Below are 18522 nucleotides of genomic sequence, written 5' to 3'. Positions count from 1 at the left end.
GTTCACGCGAATCTCAAGTCTACTATTCAAAGATCTGAGTCAGCTGGTGACAGGACAATAACGCTGGAGACACACGAGGTCTGCATAGTGAATGATTAAATCAATTATTACATTTTAATAGAATCAACAGTTGCCAACAGTTTGCAATTGAATAATCACATTTTCTCAAATTTCAAGATTATTTCCAATTTTAGGTGAAAATGTTACTGAACATCAATTGTAGAGATTCTTATGCTCAATCTATTCCACTCAAAAATTTTTGTTTAAATTGTATCTGTAGCCTGATAATTGGGAATCTAAAATCAAACTTTGCCTAGATGGGGCGGAGCTCCTGAAATTTTTACAGATATGGGACTTGTGGCAGTTGATAGAGCTTATCAATGACTATCTTAGGTATGAATTTAATCAAAATCATTGGAGCCGTTTTCGAGAAAATCTCGAAAAACCCTGTTTTTGACAACATCTTCGCCATTTAGCCGCCATCTTGAATCTCATTTGATCGAAATTGTTCGTGTCGGATCCTTATATTGTAAACCTAGGTTTCAAATTTCAAGTCATTCTGTTAATTGGGAGATGAGATATCGTGTACACAGACGCACATACACACACACACACACACACACACACACCACACCACACACACACACAACACACACACACACCACACCACACACACACACACACACACACACACACACACACACACCACCACACACACACACACACACACAACACACACACACACACACACACACCACACACACACACACACACACACACACACCACACACCCACACACACACACACACACACCACACACACACACACACACACACACACACACACACACACACACACCACACACACACCCACACAACACCACACACCCACCCACACACCACACACACACACACACACACACACACACACACACACACACACACACACACACCACACAACACACACACACACACACACACACACACACACAACACACACACACACACACACACACACACACACACACACCACACACACACACACACACACCACACACACCACACACACACACACACACACACACACACACACACACAACACACACCACACACACACCACACACACACAGGACCTTGAAACGTATAGATAGAAATTCACAAATTAGGGTACCTTAATTTTTTTGGAAAGCAATTCTTTCCTTACCTATGGTAATAGGGCAAGGAATGTAAAAATCAGACTCTAGAAATATTCATCATAAATCATCTGTCTAGTGGACTATAATACTACCCGTTCATAAACATCGAAAATCTTGAAAATGTATCTTTCCATCAACGTTAGTAGACAGTTGACTATAATACTACCCGTTCAAAAACATCAAACGTCTTAAAAATGTATCTTTCCATCATCGTTGTAGACAGTTGCAGCCAGACCTGATAACAGCGCTCACACTCACATTCCGGGACGACACGTCACGGTACTATAGGACAGAAAGCTCTATGTTTATTCAGGATTTTTTCTAGACATTTTAAATAGATAAATTATTTATTAATTTTTGAGAAAACATAACAACAGGTCAATGTAACTTACTGAGCGCAAGGTCAACTGTTCACAGAACTACTAGTTATAATAAGGTCCACGTTATAAAGACAGTATTTGATTAACATTGGTCTCGCTTTCCTTGTCTATAAGTTCAGAATCTATTATTCGACAAAGCAGATAGCGCTATCTCTTCTAGCCAACAAGATTGCCAGATATTTTCTCAACAATGTATAAACATGTACAAAATATCACATCTGAATTTTGAAAAATCATTGAGAAATATATTATTTTCTTGACAGATAGAATATAATTGATTCTTCAAGAATGAATACTTAATATTCCATCATATATACCGGATTCAGCTATCCTCTACAGAAGGCAGTAACAAGGCAGAGATTACCGCAACGCTTTTCTCCTATCTTTCTTCACTCCCATTATAACGTGGACCCCACTAAAGACAATATAGACTATAGATTTTACTTTACTTACAATGGAAAATTTGAGTATAGGCAGATCTGAGGTACTCCCGGTTAAGATTGAAAAAATTCTCAGCTTATTTTTATGCTGTCTCCAGCCAACTTTGCCATTGTTTTATAAGGAGCGCATTAACCCCTTCTTGCACTCATTTCCACCACTACACAAAACGCCAGATGGGGATGAAACCCTAAACAGCCTGCCATCTTTCCCATCTCCTTTGTCTTCTCCTCTTCTCTCCCCCCTTTCCGTTCCCTTCTCAACATTTCCTTCTTTTCTTCTTCTTCTTCTTCTTCTTCTTCTTCTTCTTCTTCTTCTTCTTCTTCTTCTTCTTCTTCTTCTTCTTCTTCTTCTTCTTCTTATTCTTCTTCTCCTTCTCCTTCTCACTACTTGTAAAAAGGGGGAAAAGTCATTCATTTGTCGTTGGTCCACCTTTTTACTATTACTATGCTGGTACTGCAATGTGCTGCTTCAAAACCTACAACCAACTACTTCAGCACTTTTTGAGTCTTATTATTCTTCTGTCACTTTTCCCCTTACATTTTCTCCTTCTTCTCCCTCTTCCCTTTCTCAAGTACTAACCTCTATTCTTATTCCCTTTCGTCTACTTCTCCACTTCTTATCCAATTCCTATCCCTTCCTATATCACCTTCATTCATATCACTATCTTATATATCCTCTTCTTCTTATTCTTCTTCTTCTTCCCCTTCTTCTTCTTCATTTCCTTCTTCTTCTTCTTTTTCTCCTCCTTCTTCTTCTTCTTCACCTCTATTTTCTTACATTTCTCCAGCTTGAATAGGTCAAGCTATTCTCAATATCACTCATCTCCCTTATCTGATCATCGGAGAATTTACATAATTTCTTTTCACAAATTTTTTCACAACATGTCAGCTCAGAAAACAAAGCTTATTCATATCTCTTTTCTGTATAGGGCTACTTGTAATTAAATATGAAGGAAATAAAAATCTCAGAAATATTTCAAAAAAAAAGGGTTCTGAGATTTTTATTTCCTTCATATTTATAAAGCTTATTCACTTTGAAAGTGATGTGACGTTACAACAGAAGTTGTTTGATTAATAATAAATGTAAAAAATCTGGTGTGGCGCACTCACACAACTTTCCTTGCCGTTATTGAAAATTGATCACCTGACGCTAGTGTTCCCGCGCATCTCAAGTCTACTTTTCTAAGATCTGAGCCAGCTGGTGACAGGACAATAACGCTGGATACACACGAGATCTGCTATCTCTTCATAGTGAATGATCTAATAGAATCAACCGTTGCCAACAGTTTGCAATTGAAAAATCACATTTTCTCATTTCAAGCTTATTTTCAATTTAAGGTGAAAATGTTACTGTACTTTAATTAAGGAGATTTTCATGCTCAATCTTCTCCACTCGAAATTTTTCGTTTAAATTATATCTGAGACCTGATAATTGGAAATCTAAAATCAAGCTTTGCTTAGATGGGGCGGAGCTCCTGAAATTTCTACAGATATGGGACTTGTGGCAGTTGATATAGCTCATTAATGAATATTTTAGGTATGAATTTGATCAGAATCGTTTGAGCCATTTTCGAGAAAATCGCGAAAAAACCCTGTTTTTTACAACATTTTCTCCATTTTAGCCGCCATCTTGAATTGCATTTGATTGAAATTGTTCGTGTCGGATCCTTATAGTGTAAGGACCTTAAGTTCCATATTTCAAGTCATTCCGTAAATTGGGAGATGAAATATCGTGTACACAGACGCACATACGAGTATACTCATACACACACACATACATACAGACCAATACCCAGAAACCACTTTTTTGGACTTACGGGACCTTGAATCGTATAGAAATTTAAAAAATAGGGTACCTTAATTTTTTTCGGAAAGCAATACTTTCCTTACTAGGGCAAGGAAAGTAAAAATCAGTCCACTTTATTCAACTACAGGTGATCCTATTCATACTTATATAATCATAATATGATTTTCCTTTTTCTATAATTCTTGTCCTACTTTCTTCTCTTTTGGTATTTTTATTCTGCCATTCTGTCATTAAAAATCATTTCCTTTTGATTTGTTATTTGTTGAGGATGCTGAAGTGGTAGCTTAAGAATCAACCATTAACCCATCCAACAACAGAACTGAGAGCACGTCGCTTATCCAATCCTGAGCGATACGGGGTAGAGTTCTGACTGTGCCACACCAAACACTTCTCTCATACAATTCCATGTTCTATTTTTAGCACACTTTACAACTCACTACCATTCACATGAGAGTTCCAAGCATATAACAAGCTCCACCACTCCAACTGAGAGAAATTCTCACTCATCAACCTCTTCTTCTTCTGCTTCTTGTTCTTCTTCTTCTTCTTCTTCTTCTTCCTCTCCTCCACCCCAATCCTCATTCACTCTTCTTATCCCCCCTTCTTCACTACTTTTCAAATTCATATCCCTTCTTATAACCTTTATTCTTATCACTAACATTACCGTACTCCTTTATCTCCTTTTCCTTCTCATCTCTTCTTTTTTATCTTCTACTTCTTCCCCCTTCTCCTTATCTTTTCGTCTTCTACTTACTTGACTTCTCGCACCAATTTCCAACCTTCTCCTTCTTCTTCTTCTTCTTTTTCTTCTCCTACTTCTCCTTATTTTTTTCTTCATTTTATTCTTCATTTTCTCTTTTTCCTCCTGCTCCTCCTCCTACTCATCCTTATTCTCCGTTCTCTTCTCCTTCTTCTTCCCTCCTCCTCCTTTCTCTCTCTCTCAACCCATTCTTTTCCGAGGGTAGGGGAATGAACAGTGTGAAGTACTCCATTACTTTCTTTATCACACATATAACTTTTCATCACTTACGGTATCACTTTTCAGTACAAGTCGAAGTGTAACTGCGATCGTTATCAAAGTGCTGTGGTATTCAAAAAAAGGGTGATATTTTCGAGGGAGAAGTAAGAACAGAGAGAGAGAGAGAGAGACGTTAAGTGAGAGAGGGAGGAAGTTAGAGAGGATGAAATAGAGTGAGGAAGTGAGTGATGATGAAAGAGAGTGATGAAGTGAGAGTGGATGAAAGAAAGTGAGGAAATGAGAGAGGATGAAAAAGAGTGAGGGAGTGAGAGAGGATGAAAGAGAGTAATGAAGTAAGAGAGGATGAAAGAGAGTGAGGAAGTGGGAGAGGATGAAAGAGAGTGAGGGAGTGAGAGAGGATGAAAGAGAGTGAGAAAGTGATAGAGGATGAAAGAGAGTGAGGAAGTGACAGAGGATGGAAGAGAGAGAGGAAGTGAGAGAGGATGAGAGATGGTGAGGAAGTGGAGAGAAGATGGAAGAGAGTGAGGGAGTGAAAGAGTATGAAAGAAAGTGAGGGAGTGAGAGAGGATGAAAGAGAGTGAGGTAGTGAGAGAGGATAAAAGAGAGTGAGGAAGTGAGAGAGGATGAAAGAGAGTGAGGAAGTGAGAGAGGATGGAAGAGAGTGAGGAAGTGAGGGAGGATGGAAGAGAGTGAGCTAGTGAGAGAGGATGGAAGAGAGTAAGGAAGTGAGAGAAGATGGAAGAGAGTGATGAAGTGAAAGAATATAGTGGAGTAGTGGAGAATCCCGCCTGAAAGAGAGAAAGAGTGACGAAGAATGCTGAGGAAAAAAGGGGGAAACACGATCGTTATCGAAGAACTGTGGTGTTCAAAAATGGGTGATTTTCAAAAACTCGAGGGGAGGATTAGACAAGGAGAGAGAAAATTAGAGGAGAATTTCGCCTGAGAGGGAAAGAAAGCGTGATAGGAAGTAGAATGTGTGGAACAGAGAGGGCAAATGACAAGAGGGTGAGTAAAACTCTAGTATAAAACGGTATGATGGAATAAGTATGTAGATGAAATGAGAGATACGTCTATTGAGTAGGTGTATGCTTCCCCTTTCAATAGTATTACTGGCACATGTAAAGTCACTTGAAAGTAACCTATCATAGATAAGTTAGGGGGAGCTTATACGTACAAGTAAGTGCTAAAGTGTACTTGTACGTGTACAATCAGATAATTTAGTGCGGAAATGTGATCGTTTACCATTATCATAGGGAAAAGAAGCATAAACTATCATAAGCTCATACTAATGATCTTTTCTTATCACGTTAACTATCATCCTATACTATTGAACGAGCAACTTCTGTTTATATATGTATAAAAGCGAAATGGCACTCACTCACTGACTGACTGACTCACTCGCAGAACTAAAAATCTACCGGACCAAAAACGTTCAAATTTGGTAGGTATGTTCAGTTGGCCCTTTAGAGGCGCACTAAGAACGGATTTGGAAAAATTTCCAAAGATGCGCCCAAATCTACGTTTTTCTAGCGTTTTTTAGCGTTTTCTCAGCTTTATCGAGAACAAATGAACAGAAAAATGTTTAAATCTAGTACAGAAGCTCAGCTAGGGTGTCATAATGTTGTGTTAGAAGGAATTTGCAATAACGTCAAATATACGCCCAAAATTAGCGTTTTTCCAGCGTTTTTAGCGTTTTCTCAGATTTATCGAGAGCAAATGAACAGAAATTGTTCAAATTTAGTACAGGAACTCAACTAGGGTCTAATAATGTTGTGTTAGAAGGAATTTGAAATAACGCCAAAGATACGCCATCAATTAGCGGGGTTTTATTTTAGTTTTCTCAGTTCTTTCATCAATTGATAGACAGAAAATGTTCAAATCTGGTACACAGGCTTAGCTAGGGTCTAAAAATTTTTTGATGAGGTGACTTTAATATTTCATCAGAGATACGCCCAAAATCAGCGTTTTTCTCAGGTTTTCTTCGTTTTCTCAGTACTTTGGCTTACTGATGGAATTAAGCATGCTCAAATGAAAAATGCAGGCGAGCGAAGCGAGCCTGACGGCTAGTATGTTTATTATGTTCAGATGTTTAGATGCTTAGATGTTTAGATGTTTATATCTTTGTATTTCACCAGATCTCGAAAACGGCTCTAACGATTCTCACGAAATTCAGAACATAGTAGGTTTATAATATAAAGATTCGATTGCACTAGGTCTCATCCCTGGAAAAACTCGCTAAGGACCTTAAAAGGATCATTATTATTCATCCTTGGGAAAACAGCTGATAATGATTATTTCGTCGTCTGATGGAAGTGAGTGAGCGAGTTCTTGTGTGTGGGACTGTGTCAAAATTATGACTCAGCTGTTGAACTTTTGTGATCATTCAATCAGCTACTCAGTGCCGGTTACAAAAAAACCGGGTTTATCTTCAATCCTGATTAATTCCAGTAGATCCATCTTTTTGAAATGGTTTTCTCTGATTTGGTTCACGTGAAGTTGAACAGGAAATTTAACCGGCTTTTGTGCAACTGGGCCTTTGTGAGGGTAATGTTTGCATTCTTCTGGGAATTAATCTCAATTTACTGTGATTAGATAGAACATTTCTGTATGAATGTTATTATAATTTCATCTTTCGTGATAAATTTTTATGCTTTTGTACTCCAGAGCGAAGCTTGGTCCCCGATATTAAGCTTTAACTATCATACACTAATTAACATAAGCTATAGTGAGGTCCACGTTATAATGGCAGTGAAGAAATATAGGAGACAACGTCGCCGATCCTGTGTCTTGTCAATGCCTTCTATAGACGGTAGCTGATACAGGTTTATTGATGTAATATTAACTGTTCATTCTCGTTTATGATAATCAGTTATATTTTCTTAAGCAATGTATTATATTTTTCAATAATTCAATAACTCTTTAATGAGGGTTAGAACAGGTCCCTGTTTTGTGGTTGATCTTGTTATCCATTAATAATTTCAAGCTACTATAGTAAGGTTCATGTTATAATAGTAGTGGAAGAAGAAAGGAGACACCGTTGCCGATCCTGTGTCTTGTCAATGCCTTCTATAGACGGTAGCTGATACAGGTTTATTGATGTAATATTAACGGTTCATTCTGATTCAAAATATTCAATTATATTTTATCAAACAAGAAATCATATTTATCAATATTTTCATAATTAAGATGAAATATTTTGTCAATTAATTATTAATTCTGCATTGTTGAAAGACGATCTGGCAACAGAGCAAAGCGAGAAAGAGATAGCGCTATCCGCTTTGTTGAATGATAGACAAGCATAGCAATATACCATTGCCAATAAAACACTGCCATTATAACGTGGACCTCACTATAGCATAAACTCATGCTATATTTAATGCTATCATCATAAGGTGCTTACTGACTTGAGCACCACAAATACGCTCATCTCACTTTTCATCAGCTGATGCTACGCTAATTTCATCTGTACCTTATTTTTTCTGTAAGAATACAGATATAATCAGCTGATGAAGAGTGAACGCTCAAGTCTGTACGCAACTTAAAAGGGTTTTCTCAGTGGAATCTCAACAGTTTTTGATGTACATAAGAATTTCTTCAGATGTAGTAAGTTAATTATTAATAAGTAATACATACAAGAGTTACACCGTAGACTACTTTGCATTGTAATGCTGAGGGAAAACTACAGCACAAGGCTGGATTCTCACATATCAGTACAGTGAAAGTGACCAGTAAAGTGAGAATATCATTCCCATAAGCTCTAATGGGACTATTCATACTCGCTCGGCCGTTCTGAGTAGGAACAGTCCAATTAAAACTTATGGGAATTATATTGTCACTTTGACGGCCATCTCAACTGCCAGTGGAAATCTATCTGTATTTTCCTTTGGCAACTTGGAGTACATTTCATAGCCCAATGAGAGTTTTGTAGTCTTATGGAGCCCTATCTTTTAACTATTCTCCAGGATCTTTCAATCAAATTATGATTAAAATTATCCTATACTATTAAACGAGCAATTTCTGTTTATGTGTTTAGATGTTTATATATCTGTATGTGACCGGATCTCGAAAACGGCTCCAATGATTCTCACGAAATTTGAAACAAAGTAGGTTTATGATATGAAAATTCGATTGCACTAGGTCTCAACCCTAGGATAACTCGTTGAAGAACATTAAAAAAATAAATATGTCTTTGGAAAAATAGCTTGAAATTTTGTCGTCTGACGATACGTCTGTGATGGAAGAGAGTGAACGAGTGCATGTCATCGTGAGCTGATCTCACGAGAAGAAAAATTCAACAAAACTTATTTTAGTTTATTTGTCTTTTTTTAGGAAACATGTTTACTTCAGAAAGTCCAAAATAGTAACTAGATGCTGTTAGTGTAGAAAAGTACAGCCTGTTGTGCCTCCTCATATAACTGTAATAGTATATTTCGCACCTAGGGCCGAAAATGAGACTTTTCCGGCTCGAAATCGGTTTTCAAGTCCGAGGCAGTAGGCCGAGGACTAGAAAAGATTGAGAGCCGGAAAAACATTTTTGCCCGTGTTGCGAACGTTAATTTTCGCCACACCAAAAAAAATATATAATAATAATGTTAAGTTGGCAATTTTGAAAGCAAATCATATCAAGTTATAGAAATGATCATTTATTGATAATTCAAATACCTATTCAATTATACTAGATACATATATACATATTAAATTATAAAAAAAAGCATTATTGACAGTTAATTCTTTGTTTTTCACGTAAAATAAATTATACAATCATTATACTTTTTATACAACAAATCTCTATTATTTTATTCTTTATTATTTAAATAGAAGTTGAATGTGCAGTTATGATTGTTGAGAACATGAATCCTCTAGCAGATTCTACTACTTTTTTCTGAGAGGTCAAATGTACATTCGAATTGTTTGTATTTACAGTCTATTCTGATTGGTTCTCATGACATTTAATCTCTAATATTTAACAGACTTTTGTGCAATCTGGCTTTATAATACAGTATTATAAATAATACTTCCAAGATAAATAATAATTCATCCATTTATCCATGAGATATGCACCGGGCGCAAAGCGCAAAGCGCCCGGTGCAATATCTCATGGATAAATGGATGAATAGAATTTTCACTACTATTTTGAAATAATGTGATGAAAAAAAATAATATAATTGCATGTTTCACAGTTTTGTCTCAAATTACTCAAAATATATCTAAAAAATTGATTGAAATTTAAAAAAAAGTAAGTACGGTAACTAATATAAAAAATAGCTAATAAAAGTCGAAATTCATCGACAAAAAAAAATGTCATTGACCGAGATTCGAACCTTGATCATGTTAATCACCGAATTATGAGTACTGATGTATTACGCTTTAACGCTCCCGTCCATCACGTATTGTTGAACGTAGGCGCCTGACTCATAAGATTTAGCAGACACGTAATACTGTAATGTAATAAACTAGACTTCTAAAGTTTACTTCACTCCTAAAAAGCGTACAACAGACTTTGGCTCATGACTTATATTATTAAAATTAATATATTATCTGTCTCACAATAAAATTTTCACTCTGAATTAAGTCAGGTAACGTATCTAGGCTACTACTATAATAATATAGTGTATAGCGGCAAATTTGAAGCCGGTTTGCCGGCATTTTCACAACAAAATATTGCTCTGAAAATAGTTAAATCATAGAGAAAACATTCGAAGATTCAATCTTGAGTGGGCCTAATGTTTTCTCTATATGGTTAATATTGAAGAAAAATATTATCTAACAGTTTTAATAATGAATTTCGGAAAAATTACTAGGAATTTTCAGTCAAGGATGAGTTTCACCAGTAGGCTTACCTTAAACTTCAGAACTCTGCTGTATTTTCTTATTATTATTGTTGATTGTATTGCATTAAGAAGTGGAATTCGATAATAAAAAGAAACAATAATTGTTAATAATTATTATTACTTTTAAATATTGATACAATTATTGTACTTTGATTTCAAATTCGATTCTTCACTTTTAAATACTAGCGATACGTACCTTTCTGACAATGGACATGCAGCCAACATTATATTGTTGAGGCTATTTATAAATATTAAATTATGAAACATAATTTATAAAATATATTATAGACATAATACCGCGATTCACTATACATAATTATATAGATTATTACAGTCGTTATGAGATTATCTCTCTATGATTTGTGAGATCGGATACGATCAGCTGTTATTCAAGGTCATTTTACAGCCCTAGGGCCGTAAAGTTTTACCGGCCTGGTCGGAAAACAATCACTTTCGGCCTTCATATGACGCACGTAAGCCAGCTCATTACATCCAAGTGTGGCGAAAAAATAATTGTATGACTGAGAAAATGAATAAATAAATATAAACTATAAATTCAATCCTCCGTTACAAATTTTCTATGCTTTTTCACTCCAGCACAAAGCTCGGCTCCCGATATTTTTACATTTTCTTAGCCTAAATTCTGATAAGGTTACTTGCAACATATAACAGAAGTGAGTAAAAAAGTGTTCCGATAGATTCTAAGTAACTAAAAAAACTTTATCGAGAAAACATTTCAGACTAGTCATAACTACTGTCCTTATAATAAAATATATTAGAATAATCTAAAATATAATGAAGGAAAGAATTGGCTTATACACGTATGAGTAAATTTATGAATGACGCATCATCACGTCTCAACTACTGGACTCAGATCCTCAATTTACCAAGGATGGTTATAGGCCTATTTGAAATTCTTCAAGATTCCAGTCCTAGCTCTGCAGGCGAAAAACCTCTGTACAGATGAACAGAGAATATTTATTTAATTGAGTACCGGTTGCACAAAAGCCGGTTAAATTTCAACTATGATTAATTCTACGAAAACCAATCAAAGAAGAATTTTTTCTCAAAAAAAAACTTTTCTAATTAGTTCTCGTGAAATTAATCATGGTTAAAATTTAACCGGCTTTTGTACAACCGGGCCTGACAGTCGTATCTAGAATGTGAAACTTCAGGTCTGTGGTCAGCCTTAATCTTATTCACAAGTAATTATAGCCTATATAACTCATTTGAAATAATACAATTCCTTAGTGAGGTCCAGGTTATAATTGCAGTATTTGATTATGTTGCTATCCTTGTCTATCATTCGACAAAACAGATAGCGCTATCTTTTTCCAGCTCTGCAATGTTTACTTTTCGTTTTTCAACAATATAGAAATATGATTAACAAAATATTCAATCTCGTTTATGAAAATGTATTATTCAATCATTGAAAAATATATTTTCTCGATGTATTATAATATTGTTTTTCGTTAACTAAATAGCTGTCGAAAAGATGAAGATTTGAAAGTGATTAATTGAATGCAAGTATGAGAGCAAAGCAGGCATCGTATATTAAACAATATCAGTCACAATCAACTCCGATGAATTACGTGTATTTTCTATGATTTCAGTTCATTCTTATGAAATATATTCCACTCGATTATAAATAATTATTGTGGACCTATATGTTTCTGGAAATTAAGTTCGTTTTCTACAATGCTACATTCACTTCCGTTCAAGTCACAGTATCATTCTACCACATTCTCAAAATTATCACTTGATTACAAAGTTTAGACTATATTATATTCTCCGGTAATCTAGTTATGCTCCTACAATGCTACATTTATTTTCATTCAAGCTACAGTTATTCTATCGCATATTCATTATTATCTACTCACATGATAACAGAGTCCAGACTACATATTTGTTCGGTAATATTAGTTCCGTTCCTACTTTTATTTTCGTCGAAGTCACAGTCACTAAATCACGCATCTACATCGTATTCACTAACCACTATTACGTTACACGGTAAATTTATATCACATAATAATAATATAAATGAAAACTTTTATACGATTTTTTATTCTATGATATATTTACATAGCACTATTATGATGTATATGCGGCAAATACTTGCAGATATTATACTTTTTCAACGCCTCCTTGATAGCTTGTTGCAAACCTTGTTCAATTGCCAGCTTGATACTGTCTTTAAAATCACTAGCTACCCAGGTTACTACGTCATCTAAAAGCCAGTTGAAAGGATCCAAACCGGTCATACGGACGTTAATACCGTCGAAGTGGTCGATTATCAAAGTTACAAGTTCTTGGGTACAGTCAACTAAATTGTATTTGAGACTTAGCACAGCGTAGATAGAGTTTTGATCCACGGTTACCCGCATCTTACCACGAGGTCCGATGTTCATGTATTTTGCTTCATACTGGTCGTAATCGACGGTTAACCGTTCTAAACCGAGGTTGAGGATCAGTGTAACGGTGGCTTTACCGGAGATCATGTGAGCGTTGCCGGTACGGTGAACGGTGGAGAGGTAGGCTGTAGATCCGTTAGTGGCAAGGAAGTGACCCTGAGTCCCCACGGGGCCGACGAACGACTTGGAGATGTCCGGAACTGGTATCCTGTCGAGGTTGGCGTCGATGATGGCTTCCCGGGAGTACTTGAGGAGTTCGTCGACGATTTTGTTGATTACCTGCCGAGAAACAAAAAATTATTTAGAGATGGAAATCACTGAGATATTGCAATTATTCAAAAATGCTAATGAGTATTAATAACTATCATTTAACGAAAATCCAAAGCATTTGATTTTGATATTCGTTTAGTAATAATTATAGTAATCAAGGGATTATTTGTTGAAAAGTCTAGAGAATACTTCGGATCTCAATATTATTCGTTACTCTGATATTCTGGATAGAAGTTGAATCTTGAGCAACCATTCAAAGGCTGACTATCAAAAGTATCAGCTTTGCCATAAGCTATTAACAGAAACGCCAAAGTTATTAACAGAATGTGATAGCTTAATCCTTATAGATTCTATTAGATTGAACTTGACAAACACATATGTTCATCATGTGTATGATAAGTTATGTTCAATCTAATAGAATCTATAAGGACGGATAAATAAACATTTTATTGATAACTTAATAAACATTTTGTTAATAACTTTGATGTAAACGAAGCTATACTCTGTGAAGTTTTGTTATGTGTTTACAACCAAGCAGAATTTAAATTGCTACTCTTTCGGCGTTTAAGATCCACAAAGCTTTTTTCTGAACGGTAATGGAGGAGAAAAAGCGATCAAGAAATTTTAAAAATGATGAAATACAATCATTAGATAATTTACTATATTTCTTAGAATATAACATAAGAAGAGTGATGTTGTTATGCATAAACCTAGTATAGTATCTCACGTTTAGACAACTTCTGAAAGAGAAATATCTCAGTGTTATTGGAAAAATGTCTCCTGCTGGAAGACAACTGATCAAAGTGTTGTCTTATTTCATTTTGAATCTTTGATCCAATACTTATTTGAAACTAGCTGGCCCGGCGAACTTCGTACCGCCAAATAGTTAATACATCTCATGACAAACTTTAGCTGGATGAGGACTTTAGCTGATGATGACACACCTGAGGAGGCGCGATGCAGCATTTTGCATCCAGGTGCTTCTTGCTTATTGGTTGGAATGGAAAAACTCACACAAACTGAATCGGGCATGGCGTGGAACGGTGTGAAGGCAATCTCCGTAAGATCAACACTCTGTATCACCAAGCCGCGCCTCCTCAGGTGTGCTTAGCCTTAGCTTAATCTGATATCGCACTATATTTTTATGAAAACCATCCAACAATCTGTATTTACATTTATATCTCAATATGGACTTCCTATTTGCTTAGTTGGTTGTGCAGCAGTTTGTATTTTCAGATATAGTTGAATGCAGCTTGCTGGGAAATTGGATAGTATATCTCCTTGCTGCTGATTTTCCCGTGCAAATTCTAAATTTACAGCATTTCGAGCTATACGATCCAAGTTTGGACGTCGTTCCCACCGCGGCATTATTATTAAAATTAGAATTTTGTGAATCAATAGAACGAAAATAGAAAACAGATCTGACGCAATGATGACGGAATGATTATAACAGCTGATTTTTATTTCTGTGTGTAGCAAGCTCACAAATCTCTTTCCATAAGGATTACATGTGAACTTTGAAGGACCGTAGGAAAGAGTCCTGGAGTCGGATCATTAATTTTATAGGCCATGAACCTGCTCCCGAACCTAACAAACACAACTAAGAAAAAATCATCAAATTCGGTGCACACAGAAAAAAGTTATTGAACGTCAAAATTTGTGGCTCGATTTTTATTTATATAGATAAATTCACTAAAGCGAAAAAGTTGAAAATTGGTTTTCTCATCGAAAAATTTTTGATTGATAATAAATGTAAAAATCTGGTGTGGCGCACTCACACAACTTTCCTTGCAGTTATGAACATTTATCACTTGACGCTAGTGTTCCCGCGCATCTCAAGTCTACTATTCAATGATCCAACCAGCTGGTGACAGGACTATAACGCTGGAGATACACGAAGTCTGCTATCTCTTCATGTGAATGATTTAATAAAATCAACAATTGCCAACAGTTTGCAATTGAAATAATAACATTTTCTCGAATTTCGAGCTTATTTCAAATTTCAGATGAAAATGTTACTGAACATTCATTGTAGAGATTTTCATGCTCGATCTTCACCATTTGAAATTTTTTGTTCAAATTGTATCTGAAGCCTGATAACTGGGAATCTAAAACCAAACTTTGCATAGATGGGGCGGAGTTCCTGAAATTTTTACAGATATGGGACTTGTGGCAGTTGATAGAACTCATCAATGACTATTCTAGGTATAAATACGATCAAAATCGTTGGAGCTGTTCTCGAGAAAACCGTGGAAAACCCTGTTTTTGACAACATTCTCTCCATTTCAGCCGCCATCTTGAATTGCATTTGATCGAAATTTTTCGTGTCGAATCCTAATAAATTGTGATGACCTTAAGTTCCGAATTTCAAGTCATTCAGTTAATTGGGATATGAGATATCGTGTACACAGACGCACATACACTCGTATACACACACACATACAGACCAATACCCAAAAACCACTTTTTTTGACTCAGGGGACCTTGAAACGTAAAGAAAACATTAAATTAGGTTACCTTAATTATTTTGGAAAGCAATACTCTCCTTACCTATGGTAATAGGGCAAGGAATGTAAAATTGAAATAATTAGCTTATCATCACCTGTTTCCGTATCAAATCTTTGCTGATGTCAATTTAATCCAAACTATTTGGCTAAAACATCCTGCTTTGATAGTTCAACATCCCTACAGTTTAAACTTCAGGCAGAGTTTAAACTGATACTGTGCAAACGGAGTTTTAGTTTATAAAAGTAATGTGTTAATTGGTGTTCTTTACCAATTCCAATTCTGTAGGTCTATTGTTTTCAACTCAACAATAATTCCTGATGAATGATGATTTATTTATGTACTCAATCATTTTAACATAACACAAATTCCAGAAAAGTAACACAGGGTTTTACCTAAAACGGTCCCAGTTCTATATTATACGACATTAAAATTTATCTTATTCAGTATTATTCTTATCACATACAGTAAATATCCTCAATTATCAATATATTATCAAATCTCACTTACAAAATCATCTTTGATAGCATTCGTTTCAACTTCTGTGCTAAGACATCCGACCCGAAATTACCACACAGAAACAACACACTCAACACAACTAAATACCTTACACCAAACATTTTCGCAGACAAAAAACTACAAAATATATTATAATAAACTCTACACAAAAGACTGCAGTAAATTGAACAAGATTCAAGCAAAAACACAAACTCAAAACACAGCTGGTCACTACCGAGACTGTTACATCACTGAAGAGTCTGTCAACTCGAATTCAGATCAATTATCATTCTATAGTCCACTACTGAGTCATATCATAGAGCGTCAGTCAATGCCAACCTTCAGTTTATTATCTCCAATTTTATTATCTGAGCTGTAGAGTGAGAGAGGAGACTATCATATCTAAACAAAGAGTGAGAGGTGACTCTGACATTTCTGAAATGTGAACTATAGAGTGAGAGAGGAGTATGTCAATCTAAAGAAAGAGTGAGAAGGGACTCAATCATATCTGAATACAGAGAGAGGAGAGAGAGAGAGTGAGAGAGAGTGAGAGGGGGTGAGAGAGGGAGAGCTTCGTCATATCTGAACTAGAGAGAGAGATGGTGTGAGTGAGAGTGAGAGAGAGTAATCAGTCATATCCAAACTAAATAGACTGAGAGGGGGATGTCTTATCATTGTGTATTTTTATGTTTACTTTTATTGTCAATTTTCATTTAGTACTATAATAACTTATAGTTATAATAAAACTCTATAATTGACTCTGGTTCAATATGGTTATAATCTAATATTGAGTTACTAATGAAAAACCAAAGTCTAATTTATTTCCAATATTTTTCTGTGTGATAAATGATCAAAATAGTACATTTCTGAATAACTTAGTCAATATGACTTTTATGTTTACTGTAATGATTGATGAGAAACTGTGTTGGCTGAAAAAATACTAGATTAGTATAATAATTTCTAATATTCTAATCTAATATTTTGTGTAATTGATGTTGTAGTTTTAGTTTTTTTGGGAAATAAACATATATTCATTTATTTATTTAATTACTAGATTATTAGAAATAATATTGATGAAATCTGTAATGATTGAAGAGATACTACATTGGAGATTCGAAGACGTTATATTCTATTCAATGATTTCTAATATTTTAATGTAATATTTTGTGTAATTGATGTTGTAGTTCTAGTTTTTTTTTTTGGAAAATAAACATTTATTTATTTAATTACTAGATTATTAGTAATAATATTGATGAAATCTGTAGGTCTAATGATTGAAGAGATACTAGATTGGTGATTCAAAGTAGTAAGTAATATTCTATTCAATGAATAACCAAAACATGACTCTTATTTCCACTGTAATCAATAATAATTATTGATGACAAACATTGAACAAAGAGATACAGTAATAGACTTGTGTTAATTAATTACAGTGCGGTCATTGTCTAATCTGAATGACCTTTGATTCAAGAACTGTGAATACTTATTTAACTGCGTAGGATGATTAATTTATTGAGAATAATAATAGCAAAGATTGTGAATGAACAATGCAGTTCGTTAGTTTCTTTTGGTAATATGAATGGGATATTATGTTAATAACATACTAACCAAGTCCAAACAGTGTTGCATTATTTAGTATTTTTGAGTAGAATCCGGAAAAAGTGATTATTGATATTGAGATCATGATAATTAATCAGTGTAAAAGAATAATTTATTAACTTTCTGAAGATTTCAGATACATATTCACTGGAAGAAAGTGATGTAAACAAAAATTTTGTTTTGGTTTGTGAAGCTATCAGCTGAAAAAATTGAGGTTGAAATTCAGATCATTTCATAGTGAGTTTAACGTTATAATGTCAGCACCTGATCAACATTAGTTTGCTATCCTTGTCTATCTTCATCCTTTTTTTTCAACTCGGCATCGCTGTCAAATTGTTTGCAGGCTATGTGAAAGCTAGAAATTCAATAAACTGTAGCGAGGTCCACGTTGGCTATGTGGAAGCTAGAAATCCAATGGACTATAGTGAGGTGCACGTTATAATAACAGAGAATAAAGATAGGAGAACAACGTTGCTGACTTTCTGCCTTGTCACCGCCTTTCTACAGAGGATGACTGATACCGGTATAGCTGATGTAATATTAACTGTTTTTGAAAATAATCAAATATATTTTATCCACTGAGAAAATATGTTTTCAATGATTAAAT

General features: G+C 35.1%; 1 protein-coding gene across 16 annotated transcripts in view; it reads right to left on the bottom strand.

Annotated features, from left to right (window-relative positions):
* Positions 1-12160: 12160 nt before the first annotated feature.
* LOC111062378 overlaps positions 12161-18522 on the bottom strand; it is a 28280-nt gene continuing 21918 nt past the window's right edge. For 14 of the 16 annotated variants that reach the window (XR_005571531.1, XM_039430108.1, XM_039430099.1 and 11 more), the window contains one exon: positions 12161-13322. Coding sequence is in view for 14 of the 16 variants with exons in the window: in XM_039430108.1 (XP_039286042.1) it covers positions 12711-13322 (612 nt within the window). In the remaining 2 variants the exon portion in view is untranslated. Of the gene's footprint in view, positions 13323-17924; positions 18135-18522 lie in introns of those variants that run through there. The other 2 variants (XM_039430109.1, XR_005571530.1) reach the window with 2 other exon arrangements.

Source organism: Nilaparvata lugens, chromosome 6 (genome assembly GCF_014356525.2).
Source record: "Nilaparvata lugens isolate BPH chromosome 6, ASM1435652v1, whole genome shotgun sequence".
NCBI lineage: Eukaryota > Metazoa > Arthropoda > Insecta > Hemiptera > Delphacidae > Nilaparvata > Nilaparvata lugens.
This window is presented reverse-complemented; position numbering and strand designations above follow the sequence as displayed.